The sequence below is a fragment of the Arachis ipaensis genome, chromosome B04 (genome assembly GCF_000816755.2).
Source record: "Arachis ipaensis cultivar K30076 chromosome B04, Araip1.1, whole genome shotgun sequence".
Lineage (NCBI taxonomy): Eukaryota > Viridiplantae > Streptophyta > Magnoliopsida > Fabales > Fabaceae > Arachis > Arachis ipaensis.
Genome location: NC_029788.2, coordinates 93,014,528 through 93,031,337, shown reverse-complemented (window position 1 = coordinate 93,031,337; position 16,810 = coordinate 93,014,528). Strand labels below are relative to the sequence as shown.

At 36.0% G+C, this 16,810-nt stretch overlaps 2 protein-coding genes, 1 long non-coding RNA gene and 1 pseudogene across 4 annotated transcripts; 1 reads left to right on the top strand and 3 right to left on the bottom strand.

The window, feature by feature from the left end:
* LOC107639528 (50S ribosomal protein L18) lies at positions 64–2,033 on the top strand. Its single transcript, XM_016343061.2, has 2 exons — positions 64–428; positions 1,236–2,033. The coding sequence occupies exons 1-2, from the start codon at positions 243–245 to the stop codon at positions 1,632–1,634; spliced, it is 585 nt and encodes a 194-aa protein (XP_016198547.1). The 5' UTR covers positions 64–242; the 3' UTR covers positions 1,635–2,033.
* Positions 2,421–6,393, bottom strand: LOC107639529 (ubiquinone biosynthesis monooxygenase COQ6, mitochondrial). The gene is made up of 8 exons (XM_016343062.2): positions 6,360–6,393; positions 5,860–6,003; positions 5,357–5,415; positions 5,090–5,157; positions 4,950–5,001; positions 4,332–4,505; positions 3,573–4,172; positions 2,421–3,039 (listed from the first exon to the last, which is right to left on the bottom strand). The coding sequence occupies exons 1-8, from the start codon at positions 6,379–6,381 to the stop codon at positions 2,824–2,826; spliced, it is 1,335 nt and encodes a 444-aa protein (XP_016198548.1). The 5' UTR covers positions 6,382–6,393; the 3' UTR covers positions 2,421–2,823.
* Positions 6,507–8,553, bottom strand: LOC110271129. Of its 2 annotated transcripts, none has more exons than XR_002361295.1 (2): positions 8,134–8,553; positions 6,507–6,675 (listed from the first exon to the last, which is right to left on the bottom strand). It is a non-coding gene; the product is annotated as an uncharacterized LOC110271129 (long non-coding RNA). The 2 variants fall into 2 exon arrangements; XR_002361296.1 differs by having other exon boundaries at positions 6,507–6,610; positions 8,134–8,552.
* Positions 11,240–15,873, bottom strand: LOC107636738 (annotated as a pseudogene).

Here is a 16,810-nt window from a genome sequence, read left to right as displayed (position 1 = left end):
CCATAATCTTTATAATTGTTATATATAAAATTTGAAAAAAAAAAAAACAATTAAAGATAATGTGGTAAAATGTCCTCTGCAGTTTGCACTCTGTGCATTGCGTCTCCGTCCAGTTGCTGTGTCAAACACTCAATTCTCAAATCCACTGTCATATCACACTCACCTCATCGGAGTCATTAGAAGCTCATAAGTGCTCCCAACTTCATCTTCATATTTCTCGTTGAGCATTCCAATCAACACGGATGACGCTTCAACTTGCATTGCCGCCGTCACAGCTGCCCAGGCCCTACAGCTGTCCGCCGCTCCTCCGCCTCTCTTCTACCACTCCCACTGGCCGCTGGTGGTCAGCGGTTGGTGATTCTCCTCCTCGTTCGTTGTCCTTCTCCTCCATCCCGCCAAGTCTCCATCTTCACACTCATCTCTCCGAGGTTAGCTTCTTTCTTTCTACTTGATTAGTCTTGCACTTACGAAATCATTCTTTTCTATGTTAATTATCAAATAAGAATTACCTTTCAGTCTTAATAGTAGCATAGAGTAGGTTCATATTAAAATCAGTTTGGTTCCTCTAAGTTTAGGGTTCACCCTCTCATGAACTTGAAGCCTAAGGCTCACATAACCTGTTCTTTACTGTGATCTTTTGAACTTCTGAGTTCTGATTGGGGTTCTAAATTGTAAAAAAATCGAGCATTTTGAGATGAAAACCGTATATGATACTGTTCCACTTCTCAATTTTTTAAAGAGAAACCCCAATTTAGTTGCTAACAGTTTTCAGCTGGACAATTGTCCTAGTCATGCAATTTGCGGTACGAAAGCCCTAGGGGTATGAACATTACAAATTCACCTTTCATTATTGCCTTTCCAAACAAGTTTCTCCCTTACCATTGGAAAAAGAATTTAATTTTGATGCATTATTGTAAAGCCATGTCAGAAAAGGTAACTATCTATATGAATGGTTATCCAAAAGAATGGATATAATAGACGTGTAAAATATTTTACATTATCCGTAGTGCATCAAAATTAAACTTCAAAAAAAGGTGAAAATGTTAGTCCTCCTTGTGTATGTACAGCTTTTGTCGAAGATTTGTATGCTTAGGAATTTCAAGTATAATAAAAATATAGTGACGAGATTGTTTAACATCGAATTGTCAGGGGCCAAATCAGGGTGTTTGTAATTTCAATTCTTTCTCTCTCTCCATGCTCAGTCTACTCTTTGTATCAACATCTGCATTTTGTAGGGGTGCTCTTTCATCCAAGCTGCTTGGACCCGAAGATCTCGAAGTGAAGCTGCAAAGAAACCTAACAGGAAATCATGGAAGCAGAGGACAGATATGTACATGAGACCGTTCTTACTAAACGTTTTCTTTTCAAAAAGATTCATTCACGCTAAGGTGATGCACCGAGGGACAAGCAAAGTGATCTCTGTCGCTACCACAAACGCCAAGGATCTTCGAAACTCTCTCCCCTCCCTGACAGATCACAATGCTTGTAGAGTCGTTGGAAGGCTTATTGCCGAGCGATCAAAGGAGGCTGATGTGTATGCATTGGCTTATGAACCAAGAAACAATGAAAGGATTGAAGGTAAACTGGGTATTGTTATCGATACCATTAAAGAAAATGGAGTAATTTTTGTTTGAGTTCATTCCCTATCAATATATATATTGGTCAGAACTTCAGATGTAGCCACCTTAAATGAATATTCTAATTTACAAAAGACCATGCTGTGTATATTGTTTCCTTAGCTAGTTGAATTACTAGTGTTATTTCTCTGAGTTCTGCTGACGAGTGTTTTCGAAACACTTAGATTTTACAAATAGTTTGTAGTCACTAGTCTCAAGCCATTGACTTCTAGAATGGAAGGCTGGGTGTTTGCTTATTTACATTTGTCTCAAACTTTAGGAGACGATAGGAATGAAGGTTGGGGACAGAAACAAGAGGCTTCAAGGGGAAATGCCCATTGCTGGTAGCATTTCATAATTTTATTGGCATCATGTCTTTTAGAATGATGAATATTAACACAGATATATTAGGTGTGATTCTTCATTCTTGTGCAGATTTACATAGGAGTGCTTGTGGTATGGTTTGAATTAGTTTTAACTTTTAAAGGAAAAATCAATCCAATTAGAAGTATATACATTGTTGTGGTTTGAATTGGACCGGTTTGATTTTATTTTTAAGTGCAATCTAATCCCATCCTATTGCTATTTGGATTAATAATAAGATAGACACATTTCATAAAAATTACAAAATCAAAAGTAATTAATTTTTTACGTTACTACTTTACCATTTTTCTCACTTTAAATTAAAGGATCTAAATTCAATAGAATTAAAAACACTTTCATCAACACAAAAAAAAGACTTGAAATTAATACATCAGCAAGAGATTAGGTTTTCAATATTAGTACAAAATAATTCAATTAATCAAAATCGTTTTTAACATACCTCATCCCCATTAAAAAAAATCATAGTGAAGTTCATAATTATGGGTCAAATATTTTCAGAATGCTTTGAATTTATCATCAAACATCAAAGTCATTCTCTATCTACTTATTACATCAAAATTTCCATCATGCAAACAACTTCTGGTGCTATTTACACACAACGGCCACAGTTTCAGTGAAGGATCAACACACAACAATTTAACAGGCCATGACTCATGTTTCATACACAATCCCCCATTTAAGGGAAACAAAAGAAAAAAAAAAAGCAAAAAGCTAGTGTTTAAACCTTCATGTAAAACTTATTTTGATGCCAGTATCAGTAAAACAAACAAGCAAGATTTTCATCTGCCAGTTGAAGCCAGCAAATAACTTGGCCGAAGCGACATTACAAGAAGACGGGGAAGTTTTGCTCTCCGGAAGCATAAGAAATTATACTTCTTTTCAGCGGTGGTATATAGTTTGCGCCATGGAAGGCGGCAGCTCGAAGTATATTAAAAGGTCCGAAATCAACTGAGTAAGCTTTCTGGAAGCTTTCAAGGATCGCCATCATGGAAATATTTGCTGGTTTCCTCTCCGCTTCATACTTCTTTAGCAAATTCACCTGCACAGCAAGCATGCAGAAAGAAGAAAGAATCATACTAGTTACATGCCATTCCATTCCATATCCCTGGCAAAGTCCCACACAAGGGTGTAAAGGCGCCAGAAAGCAATCCCAACTTCAAAATTTATATAGCAAGGCGCGTTTGGTTTACGTTTTCATTTTCTGTTTTGATTTCCAGTGTTTTCTGTTTTTATAATTTTGTGAAGGAAACAGCAAGTGAAAACAGAAAATAGGATTTGTTGTTTTCACTCTTTTCTCTTTTAACTTCACAAAATCCAGAAAAATAAAAAAAAAAAATATTGAAAATAAAATCAGAAAATGAAAATGCAAAGCAAGCGCACCCTTGATCCTTGATCTCTCCAATGACACTACTTTAGGAAGATACCTCATCCTCCAACCTTCAAACTCTTTCAAATTAAATCAGAACATACATATTACAAGGGATGCTGAGTTCACAAAGAGTGACAAATAGAATATGTAAGTATCTAACTTCACATATATGTATCGATAAGCTCATTGTAAACAATAAATACCTCTCCGATGTCAGTGCCTAAAGCAATGCCCTCTGCAATAATTCTTGAAAGAGAATATGCATCTCCGAAACCCAAATTGACTCCTTGACCAGCAAGAGGATGGACAGTGTGGGCTGCATCTCCAATAAGAACAACACGTTTCGAAGCATAGGAGTTGGCATGGCGTAAAGACAAAGGAAACACCATCCTATCAGAGGCTAACTTGGTTATTTTTGGTGGAACTTCAAAGGATTCATTGGCTGATACTGTTGTATCCATTTGAAACCAAGAGAACACATCTCGGGTTCCAGATAAGCTTGAAGTAGGATGAGGACCATATCCATAATCTAAAGCGGAATTCACATCCTTCAAAAATTCTTCCTCAGTAATTGATTTGCGCTGGTTTGATTCTGTTGGGCTCATGGTCCAAACAATATTGCTGAACTTATCACCGATGGGTAAAAGTGCAATTGGTCCTGTAGGTAGAAACCGCTGCCATGCACATCGATTTTCAGAAGGATGCTCTACTGTGCAGATGATTGCATTCTGAGAATAGTTCCATCCAGTTGTTTTGAATCCTGCCAATTCTCTAACACGTGATTTTCCTCCGTCGGCCCCAACCTTCAAGACAATCATGTTTAATCAGATATCAATTGTTGCATATAAAATTGCAATAATCAGATAGCTTCTAACTGGTTACCAGAATGTAAATTACCATTGTTTTGCCAACTATTTATCACAATGCAATTATAACAAATTCATAATCAAAAGTTTAATTACCACCAACTTTGCATATATGCTATTGCCATCACTAAGTTGCAGCCTTGCACATTGACCTTGAGCAGATGATGATTCTCTGCTGCTCATATTCTCCCTCACTACAGACATGCTGCTTCGGTTCAAAGTCATTGAATTTAACCTCAATGGATATATTGTTCTCTTGAAATCAGAATCCTGCCAAAAATTAGTAGTTTGCAATACAATTAAGTATCATGCCTTAGAATAACAAAGTTTTCTACTGACATAAGGAATAATCTTGACAGAAGAACCTTGGAAGCAGAAAAAACATAGCTAGCTAGATTTAGTGATTTAGTTGTGATGGATCTGAACCTACACGTAAATTGATGACTTAGACTTACAAGAAATTTCTGAGCATCCAAAGATATCATACAAAACCTCTCTTCATTTTTATACCAGTGTTGATGGCAATTTGGATAATTTATAACATCTAACGAGAAAGAAGATTAAAGAAGAGGAGGATTAAAAATCCTCCTAATAGCTTCCAACTGTGAACAATGTAAAGAATTTCCAACAGAAAACACAGTTCATGCAGTTAAAATGCAAAAAATATACTATAGATCACAAAATGAAATAAAATAAAATATTCTGATATTCTACCTGTATGCATGACAATAAGGCACTATGGAGAACTTTATTCTCTGCTACACACCTGAATGATCAAGTTTAAGGTATTAATAATATGATAGCTGTTCTCAAAAAGAGGCTCTCTTCAATGTCACATATGTTCACACTTTTACCCAAGAAAGTCTTTATTTACATCTCTCGCATTGTATCTAGCATACCCCAGCCCAGTATAATCCCAGACCTGCCAAAGGATACAAAATAATCTATGAAATTTTGAACAATTCAAACAAAAATAACATCCTTATGGTTATAATGCCTTGAGTTTAGCAACAAAAAAGGAACTTGGCAAGTGAAACTAGGAGCTTGGAAAAATGAACAAACTATCAAAGGACAACTGATATATAAGTGCACAAATTCCAAGCACCAGCATCTGGGAATACCTGCATTTTGTCAAAATATGCATGTCTATTTTGCTCAACATATTTCCAAGCACCAGCATCTGGGAAAATAGATCAACTAATAAGGGTCATTATCTACATAAACAATATGTTTCCTCTTTTTGTAACATTCTTGAAAATAAGTTTACAGTATGTTGGAATCTCTGTTTTATCTCAAACAATGGTGTAGACAAACTTCTGTTCAAATCATAGTTTAAAAGTTTCCAAATAGGAAACAAAACATGGTATTAGAGTCCTGGGAGTGATTCTATTCTGTTAGCAGTTATTGGCTCAATTTTTAAAAAGCAATGGTGCCTATTTTCACATAAACCAGGAATAAGATATTTGGGCATCTCTTTTATTATTATTATTATTATTTTCACATATTAGAGTCCCGTTTTCTCTTTTATTTTTTTGGGCATTTTATATCCATAAAAGAAAATTGATCATTTGAAATTGATAGCATACCACGGTAGTAGTGAAAAACAAACGTAAAAGCTGGATACCTTTCATAAAAGATATAGTTGCTGGAGTTACTGTACTGACTCTTGGATCAGGGGGATCTTCCTTCTTAATGCTCAAGCTACCACTGAGAGCAGGACTACTATCAATAATTGCAACACTCAACTGCTTAGTCATTGGCATACTTGCTGGAAGAACAACACATTTAGGAGAATAATTAGCCAAATTAGAAGTATAACTATTTGCCTTCAATTATATCCTGGTCTATTGTCATGAATAATCTCTCCCAAAGCTTTAAGCAACTGGAAAGACACACATGAATGTTTTACATCTAACGCATCCCCTTAACTTCTATTTTAGAAGAACGGAGACCATAAACTATTTCTTCTAAAATTTTTAAGCCACTTGATAGCAGCATATGGTTGATTCAATATCTATCAATTATTTTTTCCAGCTTCTTCAACCACAGCTCTTTTCCTATCAAAAATCAAAGAAAAGACAAAAGAAAAATGCGGAGGAAGAATAGTATTAGTGTATTAGCTACCCAAGAAAGATGCCAAAGCCATGTTTCTAACATACTTCAAAGTTCAAAGAAAAGTGAATAAATTTGAACCAAAAATGTGCAAGAAAGAAATGTAATTTGTGCTACTGAAAGATGAGAAATGATGAAAAGCAACTTCACCTGTTCATCTTTGTGATCGTTTTCTTCAAAGTGGGAGGAAAAGAGAGAGCTTAGAGCCTAGAAATAAGAAAGCACCAAATGGTTCGTCGTGTCTGCTGCCTAACGTTGCCACGCTGCATCGCCCATTTATTTTGAGATCTTATTAAGGAGAAGATTTTTTATGTTGGTTCAGCAAGTACTACAAATTGAACCGAACCGAACCGTTCAAATTATCGGTACCCATAGATCCAACCATTTAATCAATGATATAATCAGAATAACTAAATTATAATTAAAATTAAACAATCTTAATTGCATAAAATAAATCCAAATTCCAAATAGAAATTTCAATTACCAAATATAAAAAACAAATAATAAAGCTAACATAAAATTATATTATGAATCGCAATCAATAAAATTCAACATGCCTTGCACAAAATTTAAAAAGCAAACCGAATTCGGGCAACAACGGGTCATCTATGTTATCAACAATTTAATCAAATTGATAAACAATCAGCAACAACAGCAGCGATACCATATTGATAGCAGCAGCAACATTAGCACTTAAATAATAAGTTAATAACACATTGGTCAATAATAAAAATGTAAACATAAGTAGCCAAAAAAACGGCAGAGGCAGGGCGGCAGAGCAGACCGGAGGATAGGAGGAGCCGGTGTAAGCAAAGAGAAAGGAGGTCGCGGCGGAGAAGAAGGACATGCAGAGAGGGTAGTAGGTGACTGGCTGAGTGGTGTGGTGAAGGAAAGTAGGGAACTGGAGGTTGGGAGAACTCGGGTTTCATTTTGTCAAGAGGAACATAGTTGTCAGAACTTAACTGATGCTCGAATCGGTTAAACTACTGGTTCAACTGGTTCATTGGTTGAACCGGTGACTCGATCCCACGTAAATAAAAAATATAAAATAGTCAAAAACTTAATATTAAAATTTGAATTAGTCAGCCTCAATAGTCACTTAATTTGCCAATGAGTAATAGCTCAAATGGCATAGTCTCCCCATACTCAATTAAGAGGTTGCGGGTTAGAGTCTCCTATCTTTGGTAAAAAAAAAAAATAGTCACTTAATTTAACAACAATCAAGTCTCAATTAGTCAGTACTACTACAATAGTATCTTAATTTTTTTTTTTTTTGGTGACTAAACACTACAATAGTATCTTAATTTAAAACACGAGTAACAATTCATGAATTATATCCAAGGAATAATTCAACAATTCAGAAATTCAGCAATGCAGAAATTCAGCAATTCATAAACTAATTCAAAACTGATTCAAAACCAATCCAAAACCAATTCAACTAATTCAGCAATTCAAAACTAATTCAACACTTCAATTCAACCACTGCCATATTTATTTCTAATCAGCTCATAAAACCTATCAACAATAAAATTCACAGCAATAACACAAGAAATTTCAGCAATTCTGCAAATTCAGAAATTCAGCAATTTATAAACTAATTCATAACTGATTCAAAACCATTCCAAAACCAATTCAACTAATTCAGCAATTCAAAACTAATTCAACATTTCAATTCAACCCTGCCATAATTATTTCTAATCAGCTCATAAACCAATCAACAATAAAATTCAGAGCAATACAAGAAATTTCACGGGAAAAAAAAACTGAAAAACAAGTAAATGCTCACGGCAGGGAAGAGAGTGGAGCAGCGGGGCAGTGGAGCACTCCAGGGAACAGCGCAAGGCTGCAGGAAGCTCAGCTCGAGACAGAGACCGAGACGCGAGCGAGACACAGGCAGCCGGAGGCGGAGACGCGAGATGCGAGCGGAGGAGAGCTAGTGGATCCGGCGTGAGGCGCGGCGACGGAGGTGAGCATGCGGTGGGGCCATGGCGGTGAACCGAGGTGACAGATACAGCTGGGGTTGGCTGCCGTTTTGGAAGGAGGGTTCAGCCATTCGGTTCTTCAAGAGGCCAGGAAGGACGACGTCACGAAGAATGGGGGAGAGTAGCAAGGTGAAACTGAAGCGTGAAGGAGACAAGGATGGGGGAGAGTCTCTGAACTCGAGACGGAGTAGGCGAGTACAGCTAGGGTTTCAACTTTCAATATGGGGCTGGGGTTATTTTTTTTTAATTTGAACCGGTCCGGGTTTTAAAAACCGAGCGGTTCTCCGATTTTCCACTAAACTGGCCGATTCAAATTGGTTTCGCCGGTTGTATCTTGTATGCATGACCCGGACCAATCTCATGGCCGATTCACCAGTTTTGTGGTTCGATGTTCCGTCCGATTTCAACAATTATGAGAGAAATGTCAGGCGAATCCGAATTTATTTTTCTGAAGGTTTAATTATTCTGTTGGTCAATTAAAAAGAAAAAAAGTATAGGAACCTAATTAAAAATTTCGTGAAACTATAAGAATCAACAGAATAATTAAACTTTTTTTTGACCCTCAATCAACCCACAATGTTTAAATGTGTGAGTTAAAATCAAAGTTCTGAAAATCGGACTGGTCATTAAACAGTTCTAATTACTAGTTTATTGGTTCAACTAGTTCAATTGTGATTCAACCGAAAAAATCGTTTAATAATAAACACTTTATTCTATAAAAATTCAATTAATAGAACAACTGGTTCTAATAACTTTTCTACTGCATTTTTTTCTTACAAAGCTCAAATTCTTTTTTTTTTTTACCTTTTCAATGGATTGTATATCTAAATGCCAGATTGAAATCCTTAATATTTAATTACAAAAACTTTTCCTAACAAACAGATGAGCGGAAATTGTTGTGTCGGTATAGAATTTCTCAATTGAAATCTCATTGCAAGTATAGTTCTAAACCAAAAAATAATTCCTTAATCGAAAATTTGTTTGTCACAAGAACAAACCCCAATAAAAATAAACTGAAATATTTAAACATCGGGTCGTCTCTCAAGGAATTGCAGGGAAGTATTCTTGTTATTGGCTATGGGTTGTATATTTTGGGGTTTTTGAATTAGAAACAAGAAATGTAAATTGCAAAAGAAATAAATTAACAACTATGAAAGCTCTTGGCAAGGTATGAGAACTAGAAGTCCTATCCTTGTTATCATCATCAATTGTTACAAGAATTGTTCATTGCTCCACTTAGTTAACCTCTAACTATGAAGGAAAGTCAAGTGGATATCAATTTGAGACCACAAGTCCTAGTCAAATCCTAAGGAAAGACTAGCTTTAGTGATATTCAAATCGACTAGCAACTTTCAATTATCAATCAACAAGAGAGTTTGATAACTCAAGCGTCACCAATTACTCAACTTAAGCCACGAGGAGAAAAATCTATTCTAACGTCCTTCCAAGCATTTTGTCAAACACTTGGAAGGCATAAAAAGAAGGTAAAATAAGATTGCAAGAAATGTAAATTTATAACTACCAATTGCAAGGAAGTTAACAACAACAAAGCAAATCAACAATAAAAGAAATCAAACATAAATTGCATTAAAGGAAAATAAAAGGAACAAGAGTGCATCAACAACAAAGTAAACAAATACAAAGAGTAAAATACTAAACTAGGAAAGCAAAGGTAAAGGAACAAGAAATTAGAAAGGAAAAGTAAATCAAAGCATGAATTAAACCTAGATCTAAAGAATTCGAATCTACTCCTAACCTAATTCTAGAGAGAAGAGAGAGCTTCTCTCTCTAGAAACTAACTAAAGCATGATCAAAAACTACACTATGTGCTCCCCCTCCCCCCTTGCTCAAGCTTGAATTCTGCATGTAATAGGCTCAGAAATGAGTTGGATTTAGGCATGGAAAACTCATAAATCACCCCCCAGCATTTTCACTTTAATGATGTCACGTGCGAGCTACGACGCGTACGCATGGGTCACGCGTACGCGTCGATTGGCATTTTAATTTCCACGCATACGCGTCATGTCACGCGTACGTGTCGCCATGCGACTTCATTTTCCATGCGTGCGCGTCGATGCATGCACTCCAAATCCTTGATTTTCCATGAGTTCTCCACTTTGCATGCTTTTCTCTTCACTCCTTTGATCCATTCCTAGCCTTTCCATCCTGAATTCACTAACAAACACATCAAGGCATCTAGTGGAATCAAAGGTGATTTAAAATTGGCAATTAAGGGCCTAAAATCATGTTTTTACACTTAAGCACAAATTAGGAGAAAATCATAAAACCATGCTATTTCATTGAATAAATGTGGAAAAATGTGATAAAATCCCCTAAATTAAGCACAAGATAAACCCTAAAAATGGGGTTTATCAACCTCCCCACACTTAAACCAAGCATGTCCTCATGCTAGAATCAAGAAAGAAACAAAGGGTATCAATATTTATTCAATGTAAACTAATTAAATGCAACCTATCTACATGCAATCTATCTAAATAAATGCAATTACTTGGTCAAAATAAATCAATTTCCAAGAGAACATATATAAGCATAGGGATAAAACAATCAAATCAAATCCACAATTGAATTAAGTTATTAAAGATTTTTACAAACTTGTAAGAAAATATGATCATAGGTGGAGACATGTAATTGAGCAATCGAACCCTCACCGGATGTGTATCCGCTCTAGTTGCTCAAGTGTTTGGGGTTGATTCACTCAATTTTCCCCTAATCATGATTTCAAAGATTTATTTTTCATCTAACAATCAACAATTATTTCAGAGTAAATAGCCGTTTCTAACCATGAAAGATTCGGATGCTGACAAAATTGACTATGAAAAATTAAAACTAAAATTATACCCATATAAGATAAGTTTTGTTTGACAAAAATGACCAATAATTAATTTTTTATTAATAATTCCATAAATATCCTCTCTTTTCCTCTTCCTTCCTCTTCTTCCTTTCATCACCATCTTTGTCCTCTTCCTCCTTACTATCATGCTTTTCATCAATTAAACTCAACCTGAATTTCTTCACATCTTCCACAGTAATGCTGCTAAACAACCCAACATCAACAACATCAAACACCATGTAATACCCACGTGACTTGAGAATTGAGATTCCCGGGATCATCATACAGCATAGCAAACCCAGACAGATAAGTCCCCATGCCGAATCCACCACCGCTGCGCCTTTTTAGAATCTTCGCCTCAGCCTCCCTCATCAACTGCCTCACGTTCCCATTTCCTGGGTCCCACAAGTACCCCAAGCTCGCGCTCAGATCCAATGATCCCATTTGGATGCAATCAATGCCATCAACAGCTGAAATCTCACCAACGTTCTTCACTCCCTCAACGGACTCAACCTGGCTCATAATCAACATCTCTTCTTGGTAACTACCAAGGTAACCTTCATCTATGTCGTAATCGGAAGCCTGGACGACGGAGTGAGCCGAGCCACGGATCCCGATGGGAAGGAACCGGCAGAACGACACGATGTCGATGGCGGATTCTGTGGAATCGATCATTAGAAACATGATCCCCTGTGGGCCTAAGTCAAGGGATTTCTTATCCCAAGTGGTGGAGCTCTCAGGAACACGAAGGATTGCGGCAGTGCCGGTGGCTGCGAAAGCGGGAGACAGGGGAGCACGTCGGAGATTCCGCCGTGGCTGTGCTCCATGTTGATGGCAACGAAGTCGTAGCCTACAAGTCGGCGATTTCGGCAAGCATTGGGAAGAAGGCAAAGAAGAAGAGATCATAGAGTGTGTCGTCATTTTGGAAGCGTGACCTGAGATTTTTGGGAAGACATGCGGCAGTTGTGTTTATGACAGAGAAAGATGAGATGGCAGAGGAGATATCGCCGATGTAGGATTTAGGAATACACGGAGTGTCGGGTTTGGTGGTGGTGAGGGTTTTGAGGGGTTTGGGTTTGAATGCAGAATATGAATATGAAGGGATGAAGATTGAATGAGGCTTTGGGTTTGGGAGAAGAGAGGAGAGGAATGCAGTGGTTGTTGGCAAGATGCAGATATTTGGGAAATGTGAGAATAGAGTAGATCTGGTGGAACAATGAATTTACAGTGGAGTTAGTAATGGTTATAGAAGGAAGTTGAAGAAGGAAGGGGAAAAAGGAGGGTATTTATGGAATTACAAACAAAAATTTAACTATTGGTTATTTTTGTCGTATAAAACTTATCTTGTATGGGTATAACTTTAGTTTTAATTTTTCATGGTCAGATTTGTCAGCATATGAATCTTTCATGGTCAGAAATGGCTATTTACTCATTATTTCATGCATGCATATAAATATCATGAGGTCTTTCCACAAGGTTGTAATGGGGCTAGGGTCAAGGTAGGGTTATATATATGGTTAAGTGGACTAGAATTTGAATATTTGATTAACCTAAATTTCCCACCTAACCTATATAACAACATATACAATTAAGTGCTAACCTAACTACCCATTCTTCACTTTTTCACATACTCATGCATTCTCTTTTTTTTTATCACACATATGCATTGATTCTTATTGAGCCTTACTTTGGGGCATTTTGTCCCCTTTTTATTTCTTTTTTTTTTCTTTTTCTTTTCTTTTTATATATATATATATATATATATATATATATATATATATATATTATCTTTCTTTTGTTTTTCTCTTTTTCTTTTTGATGTAATAATGTAAAAAGGTATCAATGCATATGGTCTAAACATTTGATACATGAGTATGTACCCAATTCCCAATATTTTCAACAACATACAAAAATACCCTTTTATCTCAATCAATGTCCCAAGTTTCCCCACACTTGAATGATACACACACTCACTAGCCTAAGCTAATTAAAGATCCAAATTAAGGACATTTATTGTTTTTCGCTTTAAGGCTTGTAATGTACTAAATTAAAGAACAAAGTGGTTTAATCGTAGGCTCAAAGTTAGCTAACAAAGGTTGATAAAAAGTAGGCTATTTGGGTAAGTGAGCTAAATAAAATAATGACCTCAATCATATAAATGCATGTATACACGGAATAATGGACATAAAGAATCAAACAAATCAAAGATTACAATCATAGAAAGAGAATAATGCACACAAGAAGGAAAATAAGTGGTTATAAGATGTAACCACGCAATTAGGCTCAAATCTCACATGCTTGTATTCTTAGCTCAAAAACATGATCCACAATGTATAGTTCATGCAAGTTCAATGAAAAGTTTTTACTCAAATCAATTGGGATGTCCTATAGATAAAATCCTTGGAAAATATCATGATTTTTACTAAGTTTAATATATACATATATTTGCAACTAAAAATCCTAAAAGACCTAAAAAATGAAATGCAATGCAAAAGTGTTGGGATTAGAAACTTGTCACCCAAAAATGCCGACTGGTCAGACGACCTCCCCACACTTAAAAGTTTGCACCGTCCTCGGTGCATTCAAAGATGAGCAAAGGGGTCCGGCGACTCTCCGAGTTGCTACCTTCAACTGGTAGGTCAATCGGTTGCTGCATGTTCTTTTTACCGCTTCCATACATACAACAAAACATCCTGAAAATAGAAAACAGGATAAGAAGATAAGTAAATGCAAGAGCAAGGAAGCCCAAATTATTGGAATGAGGTAAATCACTAGAATGGAGTGAGTGAATCAGTGTGACATTGAAGAGAAGAGTGTGTGAGTTCTAAATTGCATGCGGGTTAGAACACATGCACACTAGCATAAGAAGCTTTGTCACAATTTACACGAAAAAAGCATGCACTTCACTCATTCTAGTGTGCTTGAAATACTTCAAAAGACTTGTAGGTTAAGATAACCAAACAAGTAGTGAAGAAGCATAAAAGCACTCAAGCAATTAATCAGGCAATTGTGAAATTGGATAATGCACGGACATTGGTTGATGTGTAAGTAACTTTAATGAACGAAATGGGATATGAACTTATACATCAATCAATGACACATTTTGACAAGAATAAAAACAAAAAAATCAAACAAAGAAGAAGAAGAAACACATAATGGTACAAAATTACTTAGAAGATAATGAACTTACATTCGTTCAACTAAAAAAAGAAAGAAATAAGGAAAAAAGAAGAACAAAAAAATGCAGCATTAGATGAAACATTTTTTTGTATTTGCAGCAAATTTGAGTGTAACACGAAAATATTTGGGTGTATTGTTTAAGAATTTTCTATATATATGTGCTTATAAGTATGTATAATTCAAAACTCTTCCTCTTCCTCCTCCTCATCTTCTGCTGCTTCTTCTTATTTCATATTCTCATCATTCTTCTTGGGAGGAAAAAATCAAACAAAGAAGAAAAAAAATACTTAAGTTGCAAAATCAATAGAAAGAGAAGGACGAAAAAAAATGCAGTAACAACAACAGTAATAAAAAAATGACAATGAAGATGAAACACGCGAAGAAAAATAAGGAGAAACGTAAAGAAGAAGGAGAAAAAGAGGAGGAACGCGAAGAAAAAACGACGGTTGTAGTTTTGATCGAGGAAGAAGAAGAAGCGTCTTTCATAATGGTGAGTGGACGCATTATAAAAACTGTTGAGTAGCGCGCGTATTAACCCGTTCGAATGGGTGAGCATCCTTTTGTGTTGGGTTTGGCCCAACTTATATAACTTGTAAGTCAAAAAGACTTATATATGTAATAGATCTATTTTTAAAATATTTGGCTGTTGCAGAACTAATTCCTTTGATATCTTGACATACAACTCGATATCTTTTTTAATTGGAATCTAGTTATTTGGAATATTTAGTTCTTATTGGCTTTTATTACTTGATTGGGAATAATTAACAAAATATTACAAAGTGAAATATATATATATATAATATTTGTAACGTTTTAGAATCTTAAAAAAATAGTATTTCTTTATTTAATATTTAGAGCTTATTTTTGAAAAAAAAATAACTTATTAGAATACTTTTGTTTTCCCATTTTAAAAAAATTTCAGATTCTTACATGAAAGTTACCTATCTTCTTGCACATATATAATTTGAAAACCTCGTATTTAGCAATCTTACAACATAATCATAATAAAATATTAAGACTCGGAAATATTGATACTATATTAGTTAAAACAAAAAAAGAAGTAAAAGATGGAAGTTTCGATTTTACATCTGAATGCATAAAAATTTTGAAAATCAACTTTAACTTTGATGTGATATTTTTTTAATATATAATTTATAATTATTTAAACTCAACAATATATTTTAGTTAAAAAAAAGTTTTCTTAACAGTATTTTAAGGGATAAGTATTATTTTGGTCCCTAACGTTGAGGGTCAGAATCGAAACCGTCCCCAACGCAATTTTTTATTTAGAATCATCCTTAACATTTTTTTTCGTATTAAAATCGTTCTTTTTAATAAAATTTTTTATTTTACCAGCGCCGTCGTCGTGAATCCCAATGCCATCGCCGCCACCTTTGGGTCCTTCACCACTGAGCACGAGCCAGCGAGAGAGGAGATCCGAGAAAGAGAGAGAGTACCGGTGGAGGAGAGGAGGCCGCTGCCATAGCCGCCGCCACCATCGCGACACTTGCATTGTCGCCGGTCCGCCCACAAGCCGCCGCCAGAACTGCGAACAGAGAAAGACTCCGTTCATGCATGCTTTTGCCGCCGTGGAGTGTGTCGCCGAGAAGGGGAGCCCGATGCGAGGAGGGCGGCACGCGAAGGAAAGAAAGAGAGGGATCAGAGGCTGAGCTGGCCAAATGTTCAGGTGCTACTCGTCGTAAGGACCTACTTAACTCTAGACTCAGATTTCATAAGAAAATGTTATTATAAGCCTTTATCAGTTTAATCATGAATAAACTATTATTCATGGATTAACGTTTAGTTGCTCGCAAGGTTAGTTTCTTTAAAGTCATAATGTAGGAAAACACAACGCAATGGAAAATAACATATATAAACATATATACAAATATACACATGAGTTAAGTTTAAGGATACGTGCCGTCTATCAAAAGCCGCATATCATACCAAGTTATATGTACAGATACAAAAGAAGAAGTCAGTCCCAACACTCACATGGGTTTCCTAAACTGGAATCGAACGACTAAGATGTCCTACCCCTCTAAAAGTACTACAAAAGCGAGGAAAAAGTAATACTATTGATCATTAAAAGGAGTAAAAAGTTAACTAGGTCAAGCTCCGGAATGGCCTTCAGCTAGCTAGAGTGAATACATATGACATGTCAGGGTCGAAACTGGGCAATGAACCGAAACCCGAAACTCAACGGACTCCTCTGCCGAACCCATCTGGGGAGGGGGAGAAAGAAAGAGAAGAAGGGTGAGAACCTAGAGTTCTCAGCTAAAAAGGGAACCTAGGGTCTTTGTCTCTAAGTTATCGCGAAGCAGAAAAAAGAACAAGCACAGAGACTCAAGGCACAAATATACATATAACAAGTAGATAGCATAGACAAACAGGAAAATAGTAGTGAATAATTCACAAGAAATGCATATGCGCAAACAAGATGATGCATG